Source organism: Xenopus tropicalis, chromosome 4 (assembly GCF_000004195.4).
Source record: "Xenopus tropicalis strain Nigerian chromosome 4, UCB_Xtro_10.0, whole genome shotgun sequence".
Taxonomy (NCBI): domain Eukaryota; kingdom Metazoa; phylum Chordata; class Amphibia; order Anura; family Pipidae; genus Xenopus; species Xenopus tropicalis.
Window position 1 is genome coordinate 43,688,194 of NC_030680.2, and position 19,630 is coordinate 43,707,823.

Below are 19,630 nucleotides of genomic sequence, written 5' to 3' on the forward strand. Positions count from 1 at the left end.
CTAAAACTTGTGTATTTGATTCAGAAAGACTACTATAATTTAACTAAATGAACTGCTCTGTAGCCACAGTGGCAGCCATGCAAGCTTGAAAAAAGAGAAAAGGCATTAGGTTGCAAAGCAGATAACAGAGTGATTCTGTAGAATATAATGGTGTTTTACAGAGCTTTTCTGTTATCTGCTATGTAACTTGTGCCACTGCTTCATTTTCATATTAAATGGAGCACCCATGGCTACACAGGGCAACAGTGCACAAGATTTTTTTCTTTATTTATATTTCTCATCGGTCTTTAATTTAGGATGATAAGAAGAAGAAAGATCAAAAAAAAAATCAACATGAAAATGCAGCAGATAAAGAACATAAGATGCATTCATCATTAGGTGGGGATATTCCTGCCATAACTGTGCCAGAATCTTCCCTTTCAAAGCCAGAAGGTAAATAAATGTTCTAAGTTTTATGGATTTTGTAGAAGTCCCATTGAAACTGGTGCTGCATGTTAAGTTGTGTCTTCTGTGACATTTTATAATGCTACAACTTTCAGTGGACCCTATAAACAATTGCTTTTTTTTTTTACTTCCTTATATGGTGTCACAATTAGTATTGGAAGCAGACTTAACTCCTATTGGCTATTTCTCCTGTCATTCTCACTACTTCCTGTGCCTGTGAGAGAGAGCTGCAATTTTAATATAACAGTATGTCAGATTTGTGCTATGCTGAGTCTGTCTGTGTATGCCATTGATAGGGAGAAAGTAATGACCTTTGAATTTATGCAGCTGGTTATTTTATACTATCATGTCTTCAGAAAACCGACCAGAAAGACAGAAGGGCTAATTTAACAGGTATAAGAAAAGAAGATTTTTACAGTGGCCATTTTACTTTTACTATGGAAAACTGATTTTCTAACACGCTCAGAGCATTGTTGGTGGTTTAATAAGATTTGGACATTTGAAGGTGAACAAACAATTTAAAACACATTTGTACAAGAAAATTCATTATTGAAGAATGTTCTTTAGCTAATACTTGCCATGCACGGCCAGATTTAAGTTGCTGGTTTGGCCCCTTCAGACCAAGTCAGCTCCTTATCTTCTTGATACCGGCCCTCTCTGACATCCTCCCCAACAGATATCTGAATGTAAATCACTCACTGTGGAGAAACATAGCTCTTTGTGCCTGTTTTTTAAGTAAAAAATCTATTCTATCCTGCTCCAATAATTGCCGTATCCTTCCCAGCGTTTATTATTTTAAATGCTTTATTAGAAATTACCTTGTAAAAACGTTGTATCGGGTCATTTCAGATATGGCAATCCAGAAGATGCAGAATTCACTATGCAAAGATAGATTATTTTACTTAAAAAATTGTAGTGTTACTTTTCCTTTAAGCCATCTTAGTAAATTATGCCTTTTATGTTGCTTTTGTTAAGCATTTGCAGTTACTTTGCAGTAAGTTCCGTTGGTCAGTGGCTTACCAGCTAGGCTAGAGTGTATGTTTCCAAACTATGTGGCTTGTCACCCCTAAGGAGGGTGCAGGATGAAAAGCAATTGGGGGTGATATGATAATATCAGGGTGACTACTATAACTATATTTTTATATACCTGCAACAGTCATCTGGAGTCTGGCCAGTTCAAAGGGGGTTTGGAAATTGTAATCTCGATCTATGTTTCTATAAATGGCTGTCTGCTAAAAGAAATGTAAATTAATAATAGTTAATTAACTTTTCATTTATACATGGTTTCCTTATGTTTATGTAGAAGAGCAAACACCACTGCAAGAAGCACTAAATCAGTTGGTTCGACAACTGCAGAGGTAAATGCTAATCTTATTTAAGAAAAAAGCGAAAACTGTTTATTGCATGAAACTGTAAAGATCTTGCACATTAGTTGTTTTGCTGACATGTTTTCTTTTGTAGCCTGATATTGTGCATGGAATTAAATAAAAATACTTGTTTGTATTTTTACCTGTTAAGGATGTCATCTTTGTTATTTTAAAATCCCAAAAAGAATCTACCCACACCCAAACACCCAAAATTACATACACCTCTCACATCATGAGTCAGATGCCTTTTCTAAGAGAATCATAAACCTGCAGCTGCAATCATTATCTTCCTTATATAGTGGAAAGCTCTGCCTCCTTTTGTATACTGAGTATTCTTCTCCTTTGGATAGAGGTGGTCAGTTAAAAAGCCTGATTGACTTCCATTGAAGCAGGAGACAGAAAGTATGTGCAGTAGACAGCTCTTTGACCAACTTCCTATTCAAAGGAGAAGGAAGACTTGGTTTACCAAAAAGAGTTTTATGCTAGATTAGAATGTAACTGATTTCATCTTCAGTTTTCCGCTTCTCATCTTAGACATCAGACTTTAATAAAGAGAGAGGGGTATTTCATTTGGGAGCTGTTTAAAGTAGAAGGAAAGGTAAAATCACTGGGGGGTGCTGCGAACGAGCAATCCTCTTCCTTCTCTAATAGTAACATAGTAAAATAAAAAGTTAGGTTGAAAAAAGACATATGTCCATCAAGTTCAACCATAATGCCAACCATAAGGAGGGGGAAAAATTACTTCCTGACTTCAAGATAGCAGTCGGACCAGTCCCTGCATCAACTTATACTAACACCTAAGTCCCTTAAAGGAACAGTAACACCAAAAAATGAAAGTGTATAGAAGTAATAAGAGTAAAATATACTGCTGCCCTGCACTGGTACAACTGGTGTGTTTGCCTCAGAAATTTATATAAACAAAGCTGCTGTTTAGCCACGGGGGCAGCCATTCAAAGGAGAAAAGGCACAGGCACACAGGAGATAACCGATAAACACTATTGTATTCTAGAGAGGTCATCTGTTATCTGCTATGTCACCTGTGCCTTTTCTCCTTTTTTCTAGCTTTAATGGCTGCCCCCATGGCTACACAGCAGCTTATTTATATAAACTATAGTAGAGTTACTGTAGCAAACACACAACTTTTACCAGTGCAGGGCAACAGTACATTATATTTTAATTACTTTAAAAAACTTTCATTTTTTGGTGTTACTGTTCCTTTAACCCTGCATTTCACCCTCACTTGTTAAAAAGCCATCCAACCCCTTCTTAAAGCTATCTAGCCAGTATACTATTTCAGGGGGGGGGTGGAATTCCACAACGTCACATCTCTCGCAGTAAAAAATCCTTTATGAATATTTAAATGGAACCTCCTTTCTCCTAAATAAAGTGGGTGTCCTTGTGTCCGTTGCAAGGACCTACTGGTAAATAAAGCATTAGAGAGGTTATTATATGATCCCTTTATACATAGTTATCATATCACCTCTTAAGCGCCTCTTCTCTGTAAACAACCCTAACTTGGCCAGTCTTTCATCATAACTGATACTTTCCGTACCCTTTACCAGCTTAGTTATCCTTCTCGGCACCCTCTCTTACATAGTTACATAGGGTTGAAAAAAGACCATTGTCCATCAAGTTCAACCCATCCGAGTAAACCCAGCAAACCTATACTAACCAATCTATACACTCACATACATAAACTATATATTTACAACCAGTAATACTAACTGTAGATAGTGCTGGGCGGTATACCGGTAAAAACCGATCACCGTTTTTTTTTTTGAAACCGATATGAATTTTCTACATACCGGTGTGCTGAATACTTCCGGGTGCGCACGTGACGTCAGCGCACACGTGACGTCAGCGCGCATGTGACGTCAGCGCGCACACTCTACAAAAGCGCCATCGCTAGGACGCATTCAGAGTCGGATACCAATGTGAGCTGTCGGGGGGGGGGGGGGTGCCTGGCCAGTAATTATATTTTATGTGAAGGGGATGGGGTTGTGTTTGGGGGGGTGGGGTGGAGGGTTATATTTATGTGAAGGGGATGGGGGGTGGGGGGTGGGTGGGTTATACTTATGTGAAGGGGATGGGGTTGTGTTTGGGGGGGTGGGATGGGGTGGGGGGTTATATTTATGTGAAGGGGATGGGGGGGTGTTTGGGGTGGGGTGGGGGGGTGTGTGTGCGGATGGGGGGTGTTTGGGGTGGGGGGGGTGTGCGGATGGGGGGTGTTTGGGGTGGGGGGGTGCGTGCGGATGGGGGGGTGTTTGGGGTGGGGGGGTGCGTGCGGATGGGGGGGTGTTTGGGGTGGGGGGGTGCGTGCGGATGGGGGGGCTGCGTGCGGATGGGGGGGTGCGTGCGGATGGGGGGTGCGTGCGGATGGGGGGGTGGGGGGCTGCGTGCGGATGGGGGGGTGTTTGGGGTGGCGGGGGGGGTGCGGGTGGCGGGTGTTTGGGGTGGTCATCTAATCATGCATGGGGAAAAAAAAATACCGTCAAATACCGTGATACCGATATAATTTTGAAAAATACCATGATATAAATTTTTGGTCATACCACCCAGCACTAACTGTAGATATTAGTATCACAATAGCCCTGGATATTCTGCTTGTTCAAAAACTCATCCAGGCCCCTCTTAAAGGCATTAACACAGTCTGCCATTACCACATCACTAGGAAGGGCATTCCACAGCCTCACTGCCCTCACCGTGAAAAACCACCTACGCTGCTTCAAATGGAAGCTCTGTTCCTCTAATCTATAGGGGTGACCTCTGGTGCGCTGATTGTTTTTATGGGAAAAAGAACATCCCCCAACTGCCTATAATCCCCTCTAATGTACTTGTACAGAGTAATCATGTGCCCTCGCAAGCGCCTCTTTTCCAGAGAAAACAACCCCAACCTCGACAGTCTAACCTCATAGCTTAAATCTTCCATCCCCTTTACCAGTTTAGTTGCACGTCTCTGCACTCTCTCCAGCTCATTAATATCCTTCTTAAGGACTGGAGCCCAAAACTGCACTGCATACTCAAGGTGGGGCCTTACCAGGGACCTATAAAGCGGCAAAAATATGTTCTCATCCCTTGAGTCAATGCCCTTTTTTATACAAGACAGCACTTTATTTGCTGTAGTAGCCACAGAATGACACTGCCTGGAATTGGACAACTTGTGATCTACAAAAACCCCTAGATCCCCCTAGACCCCTAGACCCTTCTCTAATTCAGTAATGTCCCGTTTGAGCACTAGAAACCAATACTGAACAGCATATTCTTCTGTAAAGGGGAAGGATAACACCCTCCTCCAGTGAATCTATGTCCCTTGTAAATTTCCTGGCTTTGCTTGCTACAGCCAAGTTTATTATCCTTTTCCATAATGGATTTACCTAGTGCAGTCCCATTAAGGGTATAATTGGCTTGCATATTTTTACATCCCACGTGCATGACCATACATTTATCCACATTAAATCTCATCGGGGGGCGGGGGGAGACATGGTCTCCAGCCCTTTAAACTGTATTGCTTTTTTTTTTTCTTTTATGAATTATTCTAAACATTTTTATCTGTTTGTGAATATCAATATCTGTGATGTGCAGTCTGTATGTTTTTACTTAACTGTTACTTTTTTAATGCAGAAAAGATCCTGGAGCTTTCTTTTCCTTTCCGGTCACAGATTTCATTGCTCCTGGTTACTCTTTGATAATTAAAAATCCAATGGATTTCAGCACAATGAAGGAAAAGATTCGTAACTGTCAATATCGGTCAATAGAGGAGTTTAAGGTACACATCACATATATATTTTTGTATGAATGTACGATACATGATAAGTTATGTAGCAGAGGCAATCAGAAGTTTTATGTTCCAGGGGCAGTATGCCCATGAACTGAAAACATACGTTTTGCTTATTGTTTAAATTACCATGCAAGGTAGATATTACCAGAGCAGTAATAATCCTCTTTTATAATGGACTCCTGCTAACAAAATAGCCATAACAAAGAGGAATGGATGGGGTTGTATACAGGTAATCTAAAGGTGGCCATACACGCACCGATCTTATCGTACAAAACCTCGATGCATGTATGGTAGGAGACAAGGTGACCGATATCGGTAAAAACCTTGGATATAGGTTGTCTTGCTGATCGGGCATGACTGAGAATTTGGATGGGCGCCTTTAAAGGTGCCCAAATGTAACGTCAATGCTGAATTGTCTGATAAGATAAAGAATTTCTTTGTTTTTACCTGCATATCTGACAATTCAGCTCTTAACGTTAGTAGAGTGGACGAACATCTTTCCTATGACCAGTGGACCAAGATCATAATTGTAGCATGTGTGGCCATTATCTGCCTCTTAAGGACCAAAATGAACAAGAAACATTAGATTTTATGTGATTAAAACAGGCAAAGAGCCCTGCTCATTGAACTCATGTTCAACATGAGTGTATACTATCCATTTTACTAATTTTCTGGCAGAGCAATAAGGAAATAAATATGTGATACATGTCTTGAAGTTCATAGGAAATAAGACTATGGGTTATTTACAACTCCTGTGCTTACAAATGAGTACTTTTTATTAAAGCATTAAAGGGGAACTATCATGAAATTTTCTTTTATAATATTGAAAATATAAAGTCTAGACATTTTGACAATTTATAGCTTTTAAAAATTTTGCACCGTAACAAAGTAATGGCTATTTATTAACACAGCCTCCCATCCCCCAACCTCCAGAATCTCTGGCTCCCTGGTCTGCGTCAGTGACACAGAAATGTGTGAGTGCAAGGGAAAGCTGATTTTCTGTGGCATGTCATGTGGCCACACCCCTCAACAGCATACATGTGCAAAGGGAAAGTAAAGGAATGGAGCCAGGCTGGGTGCTAGTGAAGCTGCATTTGTACATATAAATGTAAAGCAGGTTATTGTTTATATCCACATATACACAGCACTTTGGGCTCTTTTGCATTTGGGTTTTGTGGTGCTAACCAGCAGCCTTAGATCCGCTACCAGTCACCCTCCTGCAATTTACACATGCAGATACAGATCTTACTTCAATAGCCAGATACAGCTGTAACAAAAGAGTGTATAAAAGAGACTTTTCCATTCCAGCGACAGTTACACATCAATTGCAGCAATATTACAGACCTCTGCACAGGCACATAGATTCCTGTATGTTGGATTCACAGACACCTCTGTCTCTCAGTCAGAGCTCTCCTATAGACTGATTAGCCAGGCTTTCAGGGTTCTTGATTGGCCAACTGAGTCTAATTAGGGTCACCTGGTCAGTTTGTAGCACTTACTCCTCTATAGCCAGTCCGTGATAGAAATTGCCATATATTCTATTGATTAGCCTACATACATATATAGAGTGACTACAATGTTATTGTGGAAACAATGTTGCAAGTTATTGTTCCAACAACATGTAAATTGTAGTTTTATAGAGATAAAATGCCCTAAAGTTATTTCACTACAACTCCCAGCATCCCCTGCCTTTGTGCCAAATAACTTGATTGTTGCTGCTCAAAAAAGCAAGTGATATGTGGCTTCTTTCATGTTTTCTCATAAATAACAAAGACGTTATTGGTGTTTGTAAGTGATTTTGGTTGAATTTTTAGACCTTCTTCAAAGTCTTTTCCTGGTTTTCTATCAGATAGGAAAGATGTGCAGGTGGAGGTTAAACTGTAGATGTCAGTCAAGAATGGTTGGACCACTTCCACCCCTCTCTGCTCAGAACACAAGCTGCCTGTCAGAACTGAGCCAAGTTAAGCAGATTCCAAATCATGATAGTTCCCCTTTAAATGTATGGGTACATAACTGGCATTTTACGATTTGGTGTAAAAAGATGTTTCATTTTCCCTTTGTTATATGCTTTGATTTCTCATTTTCACATCAGTTGTAAATTAAATATCCTGCCATGCCCAGTGCCTTAAATAATTATTTACATTGATACTAATATGCTTTGATTTCTCATTTTCACATCAGTTGTAAATTAAATATCCTGCCATGCCCAGTGCCTTAAATAATTATTTACATTGATACTACTTGGGCGTTTTTAGAAGTGAGAAATGGGGGGCTGCTGCTTCAAAACAAACATGTTTGTTTCATGCAAAACAAACTTTTTTAAGTTTAGTATTTAAGATGACTTGTGTGGTTTAGTTGAAGAATCCAAAGGGGTAGTTATAGCATCCTGCTTTGTCCTCTATGCATCATATGTACTGCTGTGCACACACTAACATATAGCTACAGCAGATGACATGTAACATATCCTCGTAAATGTTCAACTTAAATAATGCACTGCCTATTCAGGTGCATCTGCTTAGATGAAGATCACTTTAAAATGAACTTAGTGTACCACTGTCTGCATCAGGCTAAGATACAAATTCCAAGTATTGGTCCACTAAAACTTGTCTTTATTGTTGAGATCTTAAAACAAAGAGATATGTAGTCATAGGAACAGGATACTAATCCAAGCAACCAAGTAGGGGTTTATATGACTGGCTTTATAATTGGTTGAGGTTGTGAACAGATCCAAAAAAACCCACAGACACATTTATGCTTAAAATTAGATTGACCAGTAGCAACAAAATAGTGTTTACAATTCCAATTGTATTAAGCCAAATTATTAGACCAGCCATATAAAAAGTTGTTGAAAATATCTAAAAGATATTTTTAAGTGGGCTAACTTTCACTTTAATCTTTTACTAAGGGATTAAATTCCTGTCTTCCTACACAGTTGTGTTCTGTGTGATGGTTTATGTTTTACTGTAAATATCATTTCAGGAAAACTTCAAGCAGATATGCCACAATGCCATGATTTACAACAAACCCGGAACCATATATTACAGAGCTGCAAAGAAACTGTTAAATTCTGGAATTAAAATTTTAAGCCAGGTAATTTTATTTAAGTAGAACTCGCAACATATAACTGTAACCCACTATGTTAATATGTTAAATGATAGGTACAAGAAATACATTAGAGAATAGTATTGTTTTTCTTTATTACAGTATATTGTAATTGTACATTATACAGTCCAACTGATTCTCAGGGAGATTGATTGTGTTCTTTTGAACAGAAGTAGAATGACTTGAATTTCAGTTACCAAGTTTTCCCCTATAAATAAAAAAAAAACAATATGAAAAGAGTAGTCAAAAATTATGTTCAGTGAGAGCCCTGAAAAATGGCACACACAGCTCACAATGCATGAACAAGTCACAAAATGGCAGTATATGTAATTATGTGATAGAGATTGGCACACCCCAAAATGCACTTAGTGGACAGCAGCAGTAGTTTCCATACATCAGCAGTTTGCAAATGAATTCTTCTCATTTTTTAAGCTGTTTGTACTTTTTTTTTTTACCATTCAGGAGAGAATCCAGAGTTTAAATCAGAGTATAGAATTCATGTCTGATCTGCAAAACAGTGGTAAGGATAAAGACAAATGGGATCCACAAGTTAGTGGAGATGGAACTTATGAACCGCATAAAGATGATTCAATGGATAAAGATGAGGTGGCAGCTTTCAAAAGCCCTGTGAAAGATCTAAAAAGGTATGGCCTCAACCAATCCAACATTTTACTCATGCATGTACTGGGTGAACTGGGTCACTTGTTCTTTATGTGTGTACCCTTATATAGATGCTCATGGCAGTGCATTCGGAAAGGAGGTTTTTTTTCAAAAAATACTATTGATAGCTGCCTTTAAAACACAATTCCACATGAAGATGAAAAGTTCAGAATATTTAGTCATTTACTGTGCACTTATATAGAGTCATATATCATAAACCTATTTAATCCTTTTTGCAAAAATACTGATTTGGAAGGCTACTCAATCCCAAAACACAGCAATACAAAATATGTACAGGCACTTTTTTATGATATCTATAGATCAACAATTCCCAACAATTCTTGTTCACGTTAGTCGAACTAGCAACAAAGGAGGGAAAAACACACAATACAGTGCATTTAGCACCAGGATTTAACAATCAGACCTAGAGCATCTGTTTGTATGAAAGGTCAACCTCACTTTCTACTTTAAACAACCCCTAAGCTTAGCTTTCTGACAGCTTCTCAGAGAACTTTGATCATGTGCACAGTCCAGTACAGTTCTAACAATCCAAATGGAAAGCTCCTTTGACAACCGTAAATAACTATATCATGACTACTATAATGATGCTGGAACTTTAAGTGCAGTCAATTTAGTATTTAAAATATGGCATTTCTAGCCATATTTATCTTTAGGGTTTAGTTCTCCTTTAAGCATTAAATAGTAACAAGCACTATAAGACAGACCAGATAGATGTTTGCATTCAGAAAATAATTTTGCTCAGGTCCAAGGTTTATACAGTAATGAAGTGCAGATTTGTGCTGTGTCTACTATAAATAAGAGCTTTTGTCTTTCATTAGTAGGCAGTAATGGTACAATTGTTTATGGACTTGTCTGATATGACAGCCTTGTTATATCTAGGTGACTGAGCCAATACCTCTCATCCGTTATTCCTTACAGTACATTGCTAGTCATGTGATACTTGATGTCTTATGAATGTGAGACCATGCTTTCTTTTAATTTTTTTCATGAGAATTAATAATTTTATGTTCTTTTTTTTTTTTTTTTTTTTTAGAAAAGAAAAAGATTTACAGGAAGACAAACAGAAGCCAAACGAAGGTGCAATTGAGAAGGAACAAGAGCAAATTGAACAGATAATCAGGGAGTCATCTGGCAAGCTTTCAAAGAGAGTAGTAAATAGCCAGGTGAGCAGGGCAAATATTTTGTTGAAAAACATAGATAGAAGGGTGATAGAAGGATGTCTGCACACACTGTGCTGTGTTTAGCAAAGGGCACATGCTTTGTGGATACATGAATACCTAATGTCCAGTTTGATTTTCCCATCTGATTGCTCCAGGTATGCATTAGTATAATTATTTATTGTTGTTATTAATATAGGGCCAACATGAACTGCAGTGCTTTACAAAGATTATACTTTATTTACATCTGTCCCAGCCCCAGTAGCTCCTACAGTCTAAGGTCCCTATCACAATTGCACGCAAGTTTTTACCAGTGAAGTGTAAAGGGAATCCAAAGATCCCAAACGAAACCCATGCAAGCGCATAACGTGGATAATATTAGCTAATTTAGGGGTGAATTACCACTTTACACTTGCTTATGTAACATTGGCTTTCTGTTGTATTCATGTACTAATTCTGCAGTTTGAATTTGAGAGAAGGAAGTTGGATGGGACTACAACACTTGCACTGCTCAGTCCTGGAGACCTGTATCCTGCTGGTATGTAACTGCTGCAAACACATTATGAGGAGAGGGATATTCCTTTCATATGTATGAAAGGATTAGAAAAGCAAATGTTTCAAAGGCGAAAAAAAGGGCATACTTTAAAAATACATAGTAAGTTGGGTTGAAAAAAAAGACATACGTCCATCAAGTTCAACCATAATGCCTATATATAACCTGCCTAACTACTAGTTGATCCAGAGGAAGGCGAAAAACCCCATCTGAAGCCTCTCTAATTTGCCGCAGAGGGGAAAAAATTTCTTCCTGACTCCAAGATGGCAATCGGACCAGTCCCTGGATCAACTAGTACTAAGAGCTACCTCCCATAACCCTGTATTCCCTCACTTGCTAAGAATCCATCCAGCCCCTTCTTAAAGTTATATAATGTATCAGCCAGTACGACTGATTTGGGGAGGGAATTCCAGAACTTCACAGCTCTCACTGTAAAAAATCCTTTCCGAATATTTTAATGGAAGCATTAGAAAGGTTATTATATGATCCCCTTATATATTTATACATATATATATATTTATACATATAAATGTTGTGCAGATGTCTGAAATGTTAGGTCACACTGTAATCATACTTATGCTCAGGTTTTTTTATTTTTGCAATCTGGAAAGTAACAACAAAAAATACAATAAAGTTCTATCATATTACCAAAATAAAATACACAATTGCCCAGTGCAAGTAGCAATTGTGCTATTCAAACTAGCAATAAAACATTAAAAAATATAAATATATAAAAATGTTTATATATCTGACAAATTGTGTAGGTGTGTGTGCTCTGTGAGATGAAAAATTTCAAAACTTTTTTTAATGCGCAACATCATATCATCCTCTATGTATTAAGCAATAATATATTGAGTATCCTTGGGGGGGGGAACCAAACATTAACATCATAGGAGGATACATTTGTATGTTTGCAAACACCTGGAAGGAATACGTGGATGACCCTTGGGTGGTCCAGACCATCTGTACCAGTTATCTGTACCAGTGTTTTGCCAGGTACCCCAGGACACTTCATGTCCAGGCTTTTTTATCCATAATAGACTCACTTCGCAAGACAGGGGTCATCATACCAGTTCTCTCCAACCCAGAAGTTTCAGGGGTTTAACTCCAACCTCTTTATCACAATTCCATTCTATTCTGGACCTAAAGCTCCTGAACTGATGAATTGTGTACCACAAGTTCAAGATGGGGGTTGATTCAATCATCATACAGGCACTGGAACTGGGAGATTTTCTGGCCTCTCTGGGATACTTGCATGTCACAATATTCCCTCCTCATCAGCAATTCCTGAGATTTGCCTTCCAAAACCAATCCCTATGTTGGGAAAAATGCAGGACGTTGGGGCCATTCACGTAAGCTTAATGCATACAACAAGCCTTGCAGATACCCTGCCTCTGCTGATAGAGCGCAGAAGCTGCCCAGCGAGTCCTGGCACCATCAGCCCTGCCTTGCCATACAGCTCTGCCTTGCCGCCCAGCCTGTTTCAGCCATGCCTGCTCCCAACCTAGCCTTGCTACTAATACTCCCCTGTGCAGCCAGCCTTGCCTCTCTCACTACTTAGCCCTGCCTGCCAATGTACTCACAGACTTCAGCAACCTTCACCGCCTCTCCGGCTCCCCTGGACCCGACAGACAGACAGATGCGTTCCACTTCCTGCACTTGCGATGTCAGCCTCTTCGCTGGAGCGCACATTCGCGCCCTTTTTCTTTCCGCGAGCTTTCTCTTCGCACGCCTCCTCCGTCCGGATTGCACCTTTTCCTCACAACGCTCTTCATCCTGAAGGCTCCTGCCACTCTCCATCCCCCACCCTGGAGTTACTGGGACAGCGAGGGAGTTTGCGCATGCGCTCGCTGCTGCGCAGGGGAGGGGGGTTTACGGGGTTCGCGCAGGGGGCGGCCTTGGGGCGCCCGGATCAGAAATCCGGCGCTGGCTTTAGTCCTCTTTTTCCTATTCTAGTGTCCTGCCTCCTGCTAATACTTACTATACCTCATGGTCCCTGTGTCCCACGGTGAGTATCACAATCTCCTCCTTTTTTTCAACCTAACTTACTATGTTACTATGAATTTTGGCCAAAAGATTCGGGGGATACAGAAATCCATCTAATGGCGTCCAGACACAATTGGAAACTGTCTTGTTTTTTTGCAAGGTGTCGAGACCCACTAGCAGAGGGCGTGGACACAATGATAGTTCCCTAGCAATTTCGACTTCCCTACGTGTTCCTGCCTTTCCCCATGCTACCATGGGTCCTGTGGAAGATCTCCAGAGAACCAGTCACAGTAATCCTTGTGGGCCCCATGCTGGCCCAGGAGATCTTGGTATTCCGTTTTAAACCTGTTGTTGGAACCTCCAGTAGAACTCCCAGTGTTCCTACGGCTTCTGTCTCAGGGACCTTTGCTCCACCACAAGCTTTAACTCTTTTCCTTAACGGGATGGCTCTTGAGGCGGCAGTACTAAGATGGAAAGGATTTTCTGGAGACTTTATCATGACCGTGATTAAGGCTTGAAAACCTACCACATCCAGGATATACAGTAGGGTGTGGGAGTGCAACCTGTTGTGGTGTGAGTCAGAAGGATTCGACTTTGCGGAGTTCAAAATACCAAGGATTTTGGAATTTCTACAAACAGTACTTCAGAAGGGGCTTAGCTTAGGATCTCTAAAATCTCCGGTATCAGCCTTGTCTGTACTTGTTCAAGAGTGAATAGCTCTCTTGGATGATGCCATACCTTTCTTTAGTGTGTTATAAGAATCTCACCTCCATTCTGACACCCGGTAAATCCGTGGGTTCTTAACCTAGTCCTAACGTACTTCAGTGTTTCAAAGGGACTATCAAGGAGGTAGGTTTAGAGTTTCTAAGCTGGAAGACTGTTTTCTTGGTCGCTATATCGGCAGTTGAGCTGGGGGCTCTTTCTTGTTCCAAACTGGTTTTGGTGTTTCACAATAACAGGGTAAAGGACAGTCCCTGGTTTTCTACTTAAGGTGCTTTTCACATAAATACAGAAATTACTCTGCTGTCATTTTGTAATAGTCTTAAAGGACAAGGAAAGGTTAATATAAATTAAAAGTAAGTCTAAAGGCATTCTTTTTAAGTACTTACTGCATATCTAAATTCCCAGATCCCTGCTTGCTTCTCTGAGATATGGTGCTGGCAGCCTGCAGCAGTTAGAAGACTCCAGTGACATCACTGAAATCTCTCTCCCCTTCCTGTAAGCTGCCAGCGTCAGCCTTCAGTAGCAATGCACGTGTGTAACTTGATCCTGTCTCCTGTTCTGAGCTACACATGCCCACCAGCCAATCAGAAGCGGATCTGCCAGAGGGGAAGGGGGGGGGAGAGGGAATGAAACACATGTGCAGTATGAAGCAAGGAGGGAAAGGAAGGGAGAATACCTTTTTAAAGATGGCAGCCTGTTCAAGAAAACAGAAAATGTGAAGTACCGTATATTCTCGAGTATAAGCCGATCCGAATATAAGCCGAGGTACCTAATTTTACCTAAGAAAACTGGAAAAACTTATTGACTCGAGTATAAGCCTAGGGTGTTTTTTTTTAACTGTCAGGCAAGTTTGGGAAGGCTAAGGAAGCTGCCATACTAAGTATCAAGTACTTGCAATCCTGCTGTGTGCGATCCCATCCTGCTGTGTGCTCCCATCGCAATGCAACATGTCTCCCAGCACAACTGACAGCAAAGCTTCTACTTGTGGCCAGAAGTGTGGACCCCATGTACTCACATATGGGTGCCACAAGTTCCCCGTGCTCCTCATGTTCCCCATTGGGGGAGACAGAATAAAGCACTTGGGGAAGATACTGGGGGAACTTGGGGAAGATACTGGGGTACTTGGGGAGAAGGAATGAAGCACTTGGGGAAGATACTGGGGGAACTTGGGAACAGGGACACGCAGCACATGGATCGTTCTAAACATTTGCAGTCTGATTTATTCTTGCTATCTGAAATACTTTAGTAAGAGCGGAAATACTACCGGCTCACAGCGTCTGTAACAGCCAGTAAATCTGAAATATTATGTGCGAATCCTAGAAGGCAGCCATTAGGAAGATTATGGTAAGGGACGCAGTGGGGGCACCCCTGTGGAGAAGGGACTCATAATGGGGGACAAGTGTGACCTCTAACCTCGCACCCCCGCAGATCGGGACTTACGTGAGTCCATGTGGGTTCCACAGGCGGAGCTGCCCCTCAGCGCGGTGCAGTCACAGGGAGACAGGTGGTGCCACTTGGGGAAGGCGGGTCAGCACTTGCGTAAGGGAGAGATGCGTAAGTAACTCGCGGGCACTGGCACTTCAAAGCGGCTCCTATTACTGCCACAAGTTCCCTGTGCGCCGTGCAGCGGGACCCGTCCGGAGCGTTGCCGTATATGCACGCGAGTGCGTCCGCCGGCGGGACCCGCTGCCGTATGTACTCGTCCGTCCAGGGGGGCTGCGGTTGGGGTACTGGTGCTGCTGCCATATCTACCCGTACGGCCACGAGGGGTGCTGTTGCCGCATGTACTCGCCAGCGCTGGGTTTGCTGGTGCTGCTGTATATACTAGAGTATAAGCCGAGGCTGTCTTTTTCAGCACATTTTGGGGGTTGAAAAACTCGGCTTATACTCGAGTATATACGGTAAGTGTGACTGAGTAAATATTTGATTAGGTGAGCCAAAATGTAGCGTTTTTACTAAACAATAGGAGGACTATTGGGCAGTATGCTTTTTAAATTTCGACTTGCATTCTCCTTTATGAATGACAAGAAAGCTAAACTGCACTGGATGTAGTACGAGCTTTTAGGACCTACATCTCTCGAACCTGTTCATTTAGAAAGACAGACTCTATGTTTGTGGTACCTTCTGTACATAGTCTAGGATGGATAATTTAAAATCCAAGTCCAGCTATAAAATCTGTAAGGGTGAACTTTTCCTTTATCTTTGGTAAGTTGCTACCCACCTATGAAATCCACATGTGTGGATTAAAGGGGTGGTTCACCTTTAATTTATTTGCCTGCCCCTATCCAGCTCGCAAATAGGATTCAATAAGGTCCGATTTTTTTTGCTTCGTTTTATTACTTATGTTTCTATTGAGGTTCCCTCCTTTTTCATATTCCACTGTTTTAAGCCACTTACTGGTTGCTAGGGTAAATTGTATCCTAGAAACCATATAGCTGCTAAAATTTCTAACTGGATAGCTGCTGAACAGAAAGTAAAATAAAAAGCAAAAAAAATTCTGCAATAAACTAAAAAGCTGAAATACCCCTTTAACAAATATATTGACCTGCACCTGCTACCATAAACTTAAATTAGAGCACTTTTCTATATAATTGACTTTAAGGGGAGGGAAAAGTAAGGGGTGCTGATAGGGAGCATTTGAAGGGGGCTGTTGTACCTAGGGTGGTTTAGTTCTTCTTTAAAAAATGCTTTTTGCAGTATTGCACTTAAAGTGCAATAAATCAATGTTTTATTGATTTTTTTTATATTTTTTTTTTTTAGTAGACCTAAGGTATGGAGATCCAAATTACGGAAAGGCCCCTTATCCTGAATACCCTTGGTCCCAAGCCTTCTGGATAAGGGGTCCTATACCTGTACAATAATATCTTCCCCCTCAATTCCTATAATGTCATTTTTGTGTACTGGAAACTAAAACTGGACTGCATACTTCAGGAGAGACTTGTTCTGTGGTTTTGGGGAGATTTATGATGTATTAATCCTGTACAGTACGGTTTAAAGAAGAACTACAGCCTAAGAATACGGCCAGAAAAGCTGTTTTTTTTTTTTATAGTGAACTTGCTGTACAATCCTCAGTAGTTGCCTCATCTTGATAACCGTAATGATCCATGACTTCAAAATAGTCCATAGCAGCTTCCATTCTTGTATCTTGTTGGACCATCTTTTAAATATCCGTGGCACTGCAAATGTTCAGTAAACTCTGGTTTGCTGCTGACAAACTAAACTTAAGGGTTGTTGTAAATCAGTGATCCCCAACCAGTGGTTCATGAGCAACATGGGTTATGTGGTCTTAGGTAGGTACAGAAACCTAAAACATAAGGTAAACCATTTCTAGTTTATTTTTATTTTTTGTTGTGCTTTAGTTCTTTAAAAAGTATTTTTTATTTTATTAGAAGCTGGTCATGGCATCCTTGGATCCACAACAAGACTGCAAGCGGGAGTAAATTCACTCCAGGGGTTTAAAGAAGATAAACGCAACAAGGTCACCCCAGGTTAGTGAAAGAAAAAACCTTGTCCTTGAAGTTGTGATTGAATTTAAAAATTTCAAAAAGCCATTTCAAGAAGTCACTATTACTGGCACAAATATTCTCTTATCGAACAAAATGCTAACTCATTTACCCACACCTGACTGCCTTTTGAAACTTTTTTAGTTCATGGAATAGTTAAAGGATAATATATTCGGCCTCCCCACAGTGAACCCAATCTAATTTTTTTTGTTTCCAGGCAATTCTCATATTAGGGGAAAAATGCATGCTCAGTCTGCTTTTTTTTTTTTTTTTTTTTTTTTTTAAAACCCTTTAAAGGAGAAGGAAAGGCTAGTAAAGAGTTAATCTCGAGCTGCAGGCATACCTTCAGTTGGCTCAATAGTGTCCTTAAGTCCCCCATATTTCACCTGTTCAGAAGATCTGAAGCCAAACAGGAAGAAAAAACGCTGAGCTGTGTAAAGAAAGTTCCCATAATGCCTCACTCCTGTACAAGACATGCAGACTAAGTGAACATGCTCAGTTAGTAAGACTGTGAGTCAGCTTCCTGCTGATTGGCTGAGATCCACATTCCTAAGGGGGAGGGAGTGAGTTCTTAGCATTCTTGAGGGAGGGGGGAGCAGGAAAGAGCAGAGAAAAGAAAGCTGTGTGTCTGTGGCTCAGGAATTACAGACACAACTAATCTTTTTTCAGAGAAGTCGGTGCAGTGCTTATGGCTGTATTTACATAGACCTTTCTGATCAAGCTAACTTCATTTTTACCTTTAATTTCACATTTCGTTTCCCCTTAGTGCCAGACTTTTGTAAACATTCTGTGCTCTCTCAGTTTAGGGGCTTTTACTGAGGGAAGGGCTAAGTTTAGGTAGGCAAACAAAGTTCAGCTGCTCTAGTTTGCTCTTAATTTGAGGTTAATCGGAGGCACTTTAAATGATGGCATGTGTATGCTGACTCCTATTTAACATGATTTTGAATGTGATTGCTTAATTCTGAACACATCTACATCCCCAGTTAGAAGAGGGTGTGCACACTTATGCAACCACATTATTTTAGTTTTTTTGGTTTTTTTCCCTCCACCTAAAAGGTTTCAGTTTGTTTTTCAATTGAGTGGTACAGTTTATAGGTCACATTAAAGGTGGAAAAAGTTCTGAAATGATTTATCTTTGTGTCATTTTTGTACGGCACAGGAACCTGACATTTTATCAAGGGTGTGTAGACTTTTTATATCCACTGTATGTGTCCCAACTCCTAAGTACCAAACGGCAATGCTTTACTGAATTTAGCAGTTTCTATAAAAAATTATGAAAATTCTAAAAAAATCGCCTCATCTTCCACATTCGAGCATCATATCTCCCACATAACATTAGGTACTAAGAATATACATCCTAAGTATGAAAGCCTAGGGACCACTGAACAGTTTGATGCCCATTGTGCATAGGATTTACTAAAGTATCTGGAATTTAGAGACCCCAAAAGGAAGTTAGTACATACAAATTGCCCCGGAGATCTCTTTAGCTACTGAAAATTCAACACGTTAACTGCATTTTCTGTGGGGTAAAAACACAAAAAAATACATTGACCCCCCCAAAACCATATATTTTTGGAAAGTACACATTTGGGCAAATTCAAAATTGGTACCCATGTCTTTCTACTCCAAACTATAGACTCGCAATGCTTTCCCAAAATTGCCAGTTTTGATGAAATACCCAAAAATCACATCAAATCTTCCACTTTCAAGCACTTTATCTCCCACATAACATAAGGTAGCAAGAAAGCACACCCTAAATCTGAAAGCTAAGGGTCCACTGAACAGTTTGATGCCCATTGTGCATAGGATCACCAATGTATCTGACATTTAGAGACCCCAAAAGGACGTTAGTACATACAAAGTGTATACGCTGCAATATAAGCTACGGGCATGTGCATTATGTGCCATAAGACCCCCTAACAGTATGGAGACCCTAGAAAACCATATGTTTTCCGAAAGTACACATTTTGACAAAACAAAAATAGGTAAATACATCTTTCTACTGCATTATTGGACCCCTTACCCTTTGTTTTTTTTTGTTTTTTTAAGTTGTAATATTGGTGTGTAGGCAGACATCTCAGTGCATTGTGCCTGATTCTGAGCTTTTAGAAGGAGCCAGTATTACACAATAGAACTGCTTTCAGATAAGCTATTGTTTCTTCCACTGGGGCCTAAGTCACATAATTAGTAAAACAGGGTTTTTCCTGCTTGGGTGCTATTCTCAGGTCTACCACTAAGTGAGCACAATGACTTCATTTTGGCCTCTACAATGCTAAAACCTTATCCAGGAAACCTGCTTTTTGGGAGGGGACTGGTGTGTCAGAAATTATTGCCTC

General features: G+C 40.4%; 1 protein-coding gene across 1 annotated transcript in view; it reads left to right on the top strand.

The window, feature by feature from the left end:
• Positions 1–19,630, top strand: part of brd7 (bromodomain containing 7) — a 36,697-nt gene that overhangs the window by 2,015 nt on the left and 15,052 nt on the right. The window contains exons 3-10 of the mRNA NM_001008007.1: positions 297–432; positions 1,748–1,802; positions 5,433–5,577; positions 8,569–8,679; positions 9,154–9,335; positions 10,406–10,535; positions 10,992–11,067; positions 17,181–17,279. Of these exons, the coding sequence (NP_001008008.1) occupies positions 297–432; positions 1,748–1,802; positions 5,433–5,577; positions 8,569–8,679; positions 9,154–9,335; positions 10,406–10,535; positions 10,992–11,067; positions 17,181–17,279 (934 nt within the window). The remainder of the gene's footprint in view (positions 1–296; positions 433–1,747; positions 1,803–5,432; positions 5,578–8,568; positions 8,680–9,153; positions 9,336–10,405; positions 10,536–10,991; positions 11,068–17,180; positions 17,280–19,630) is intronic.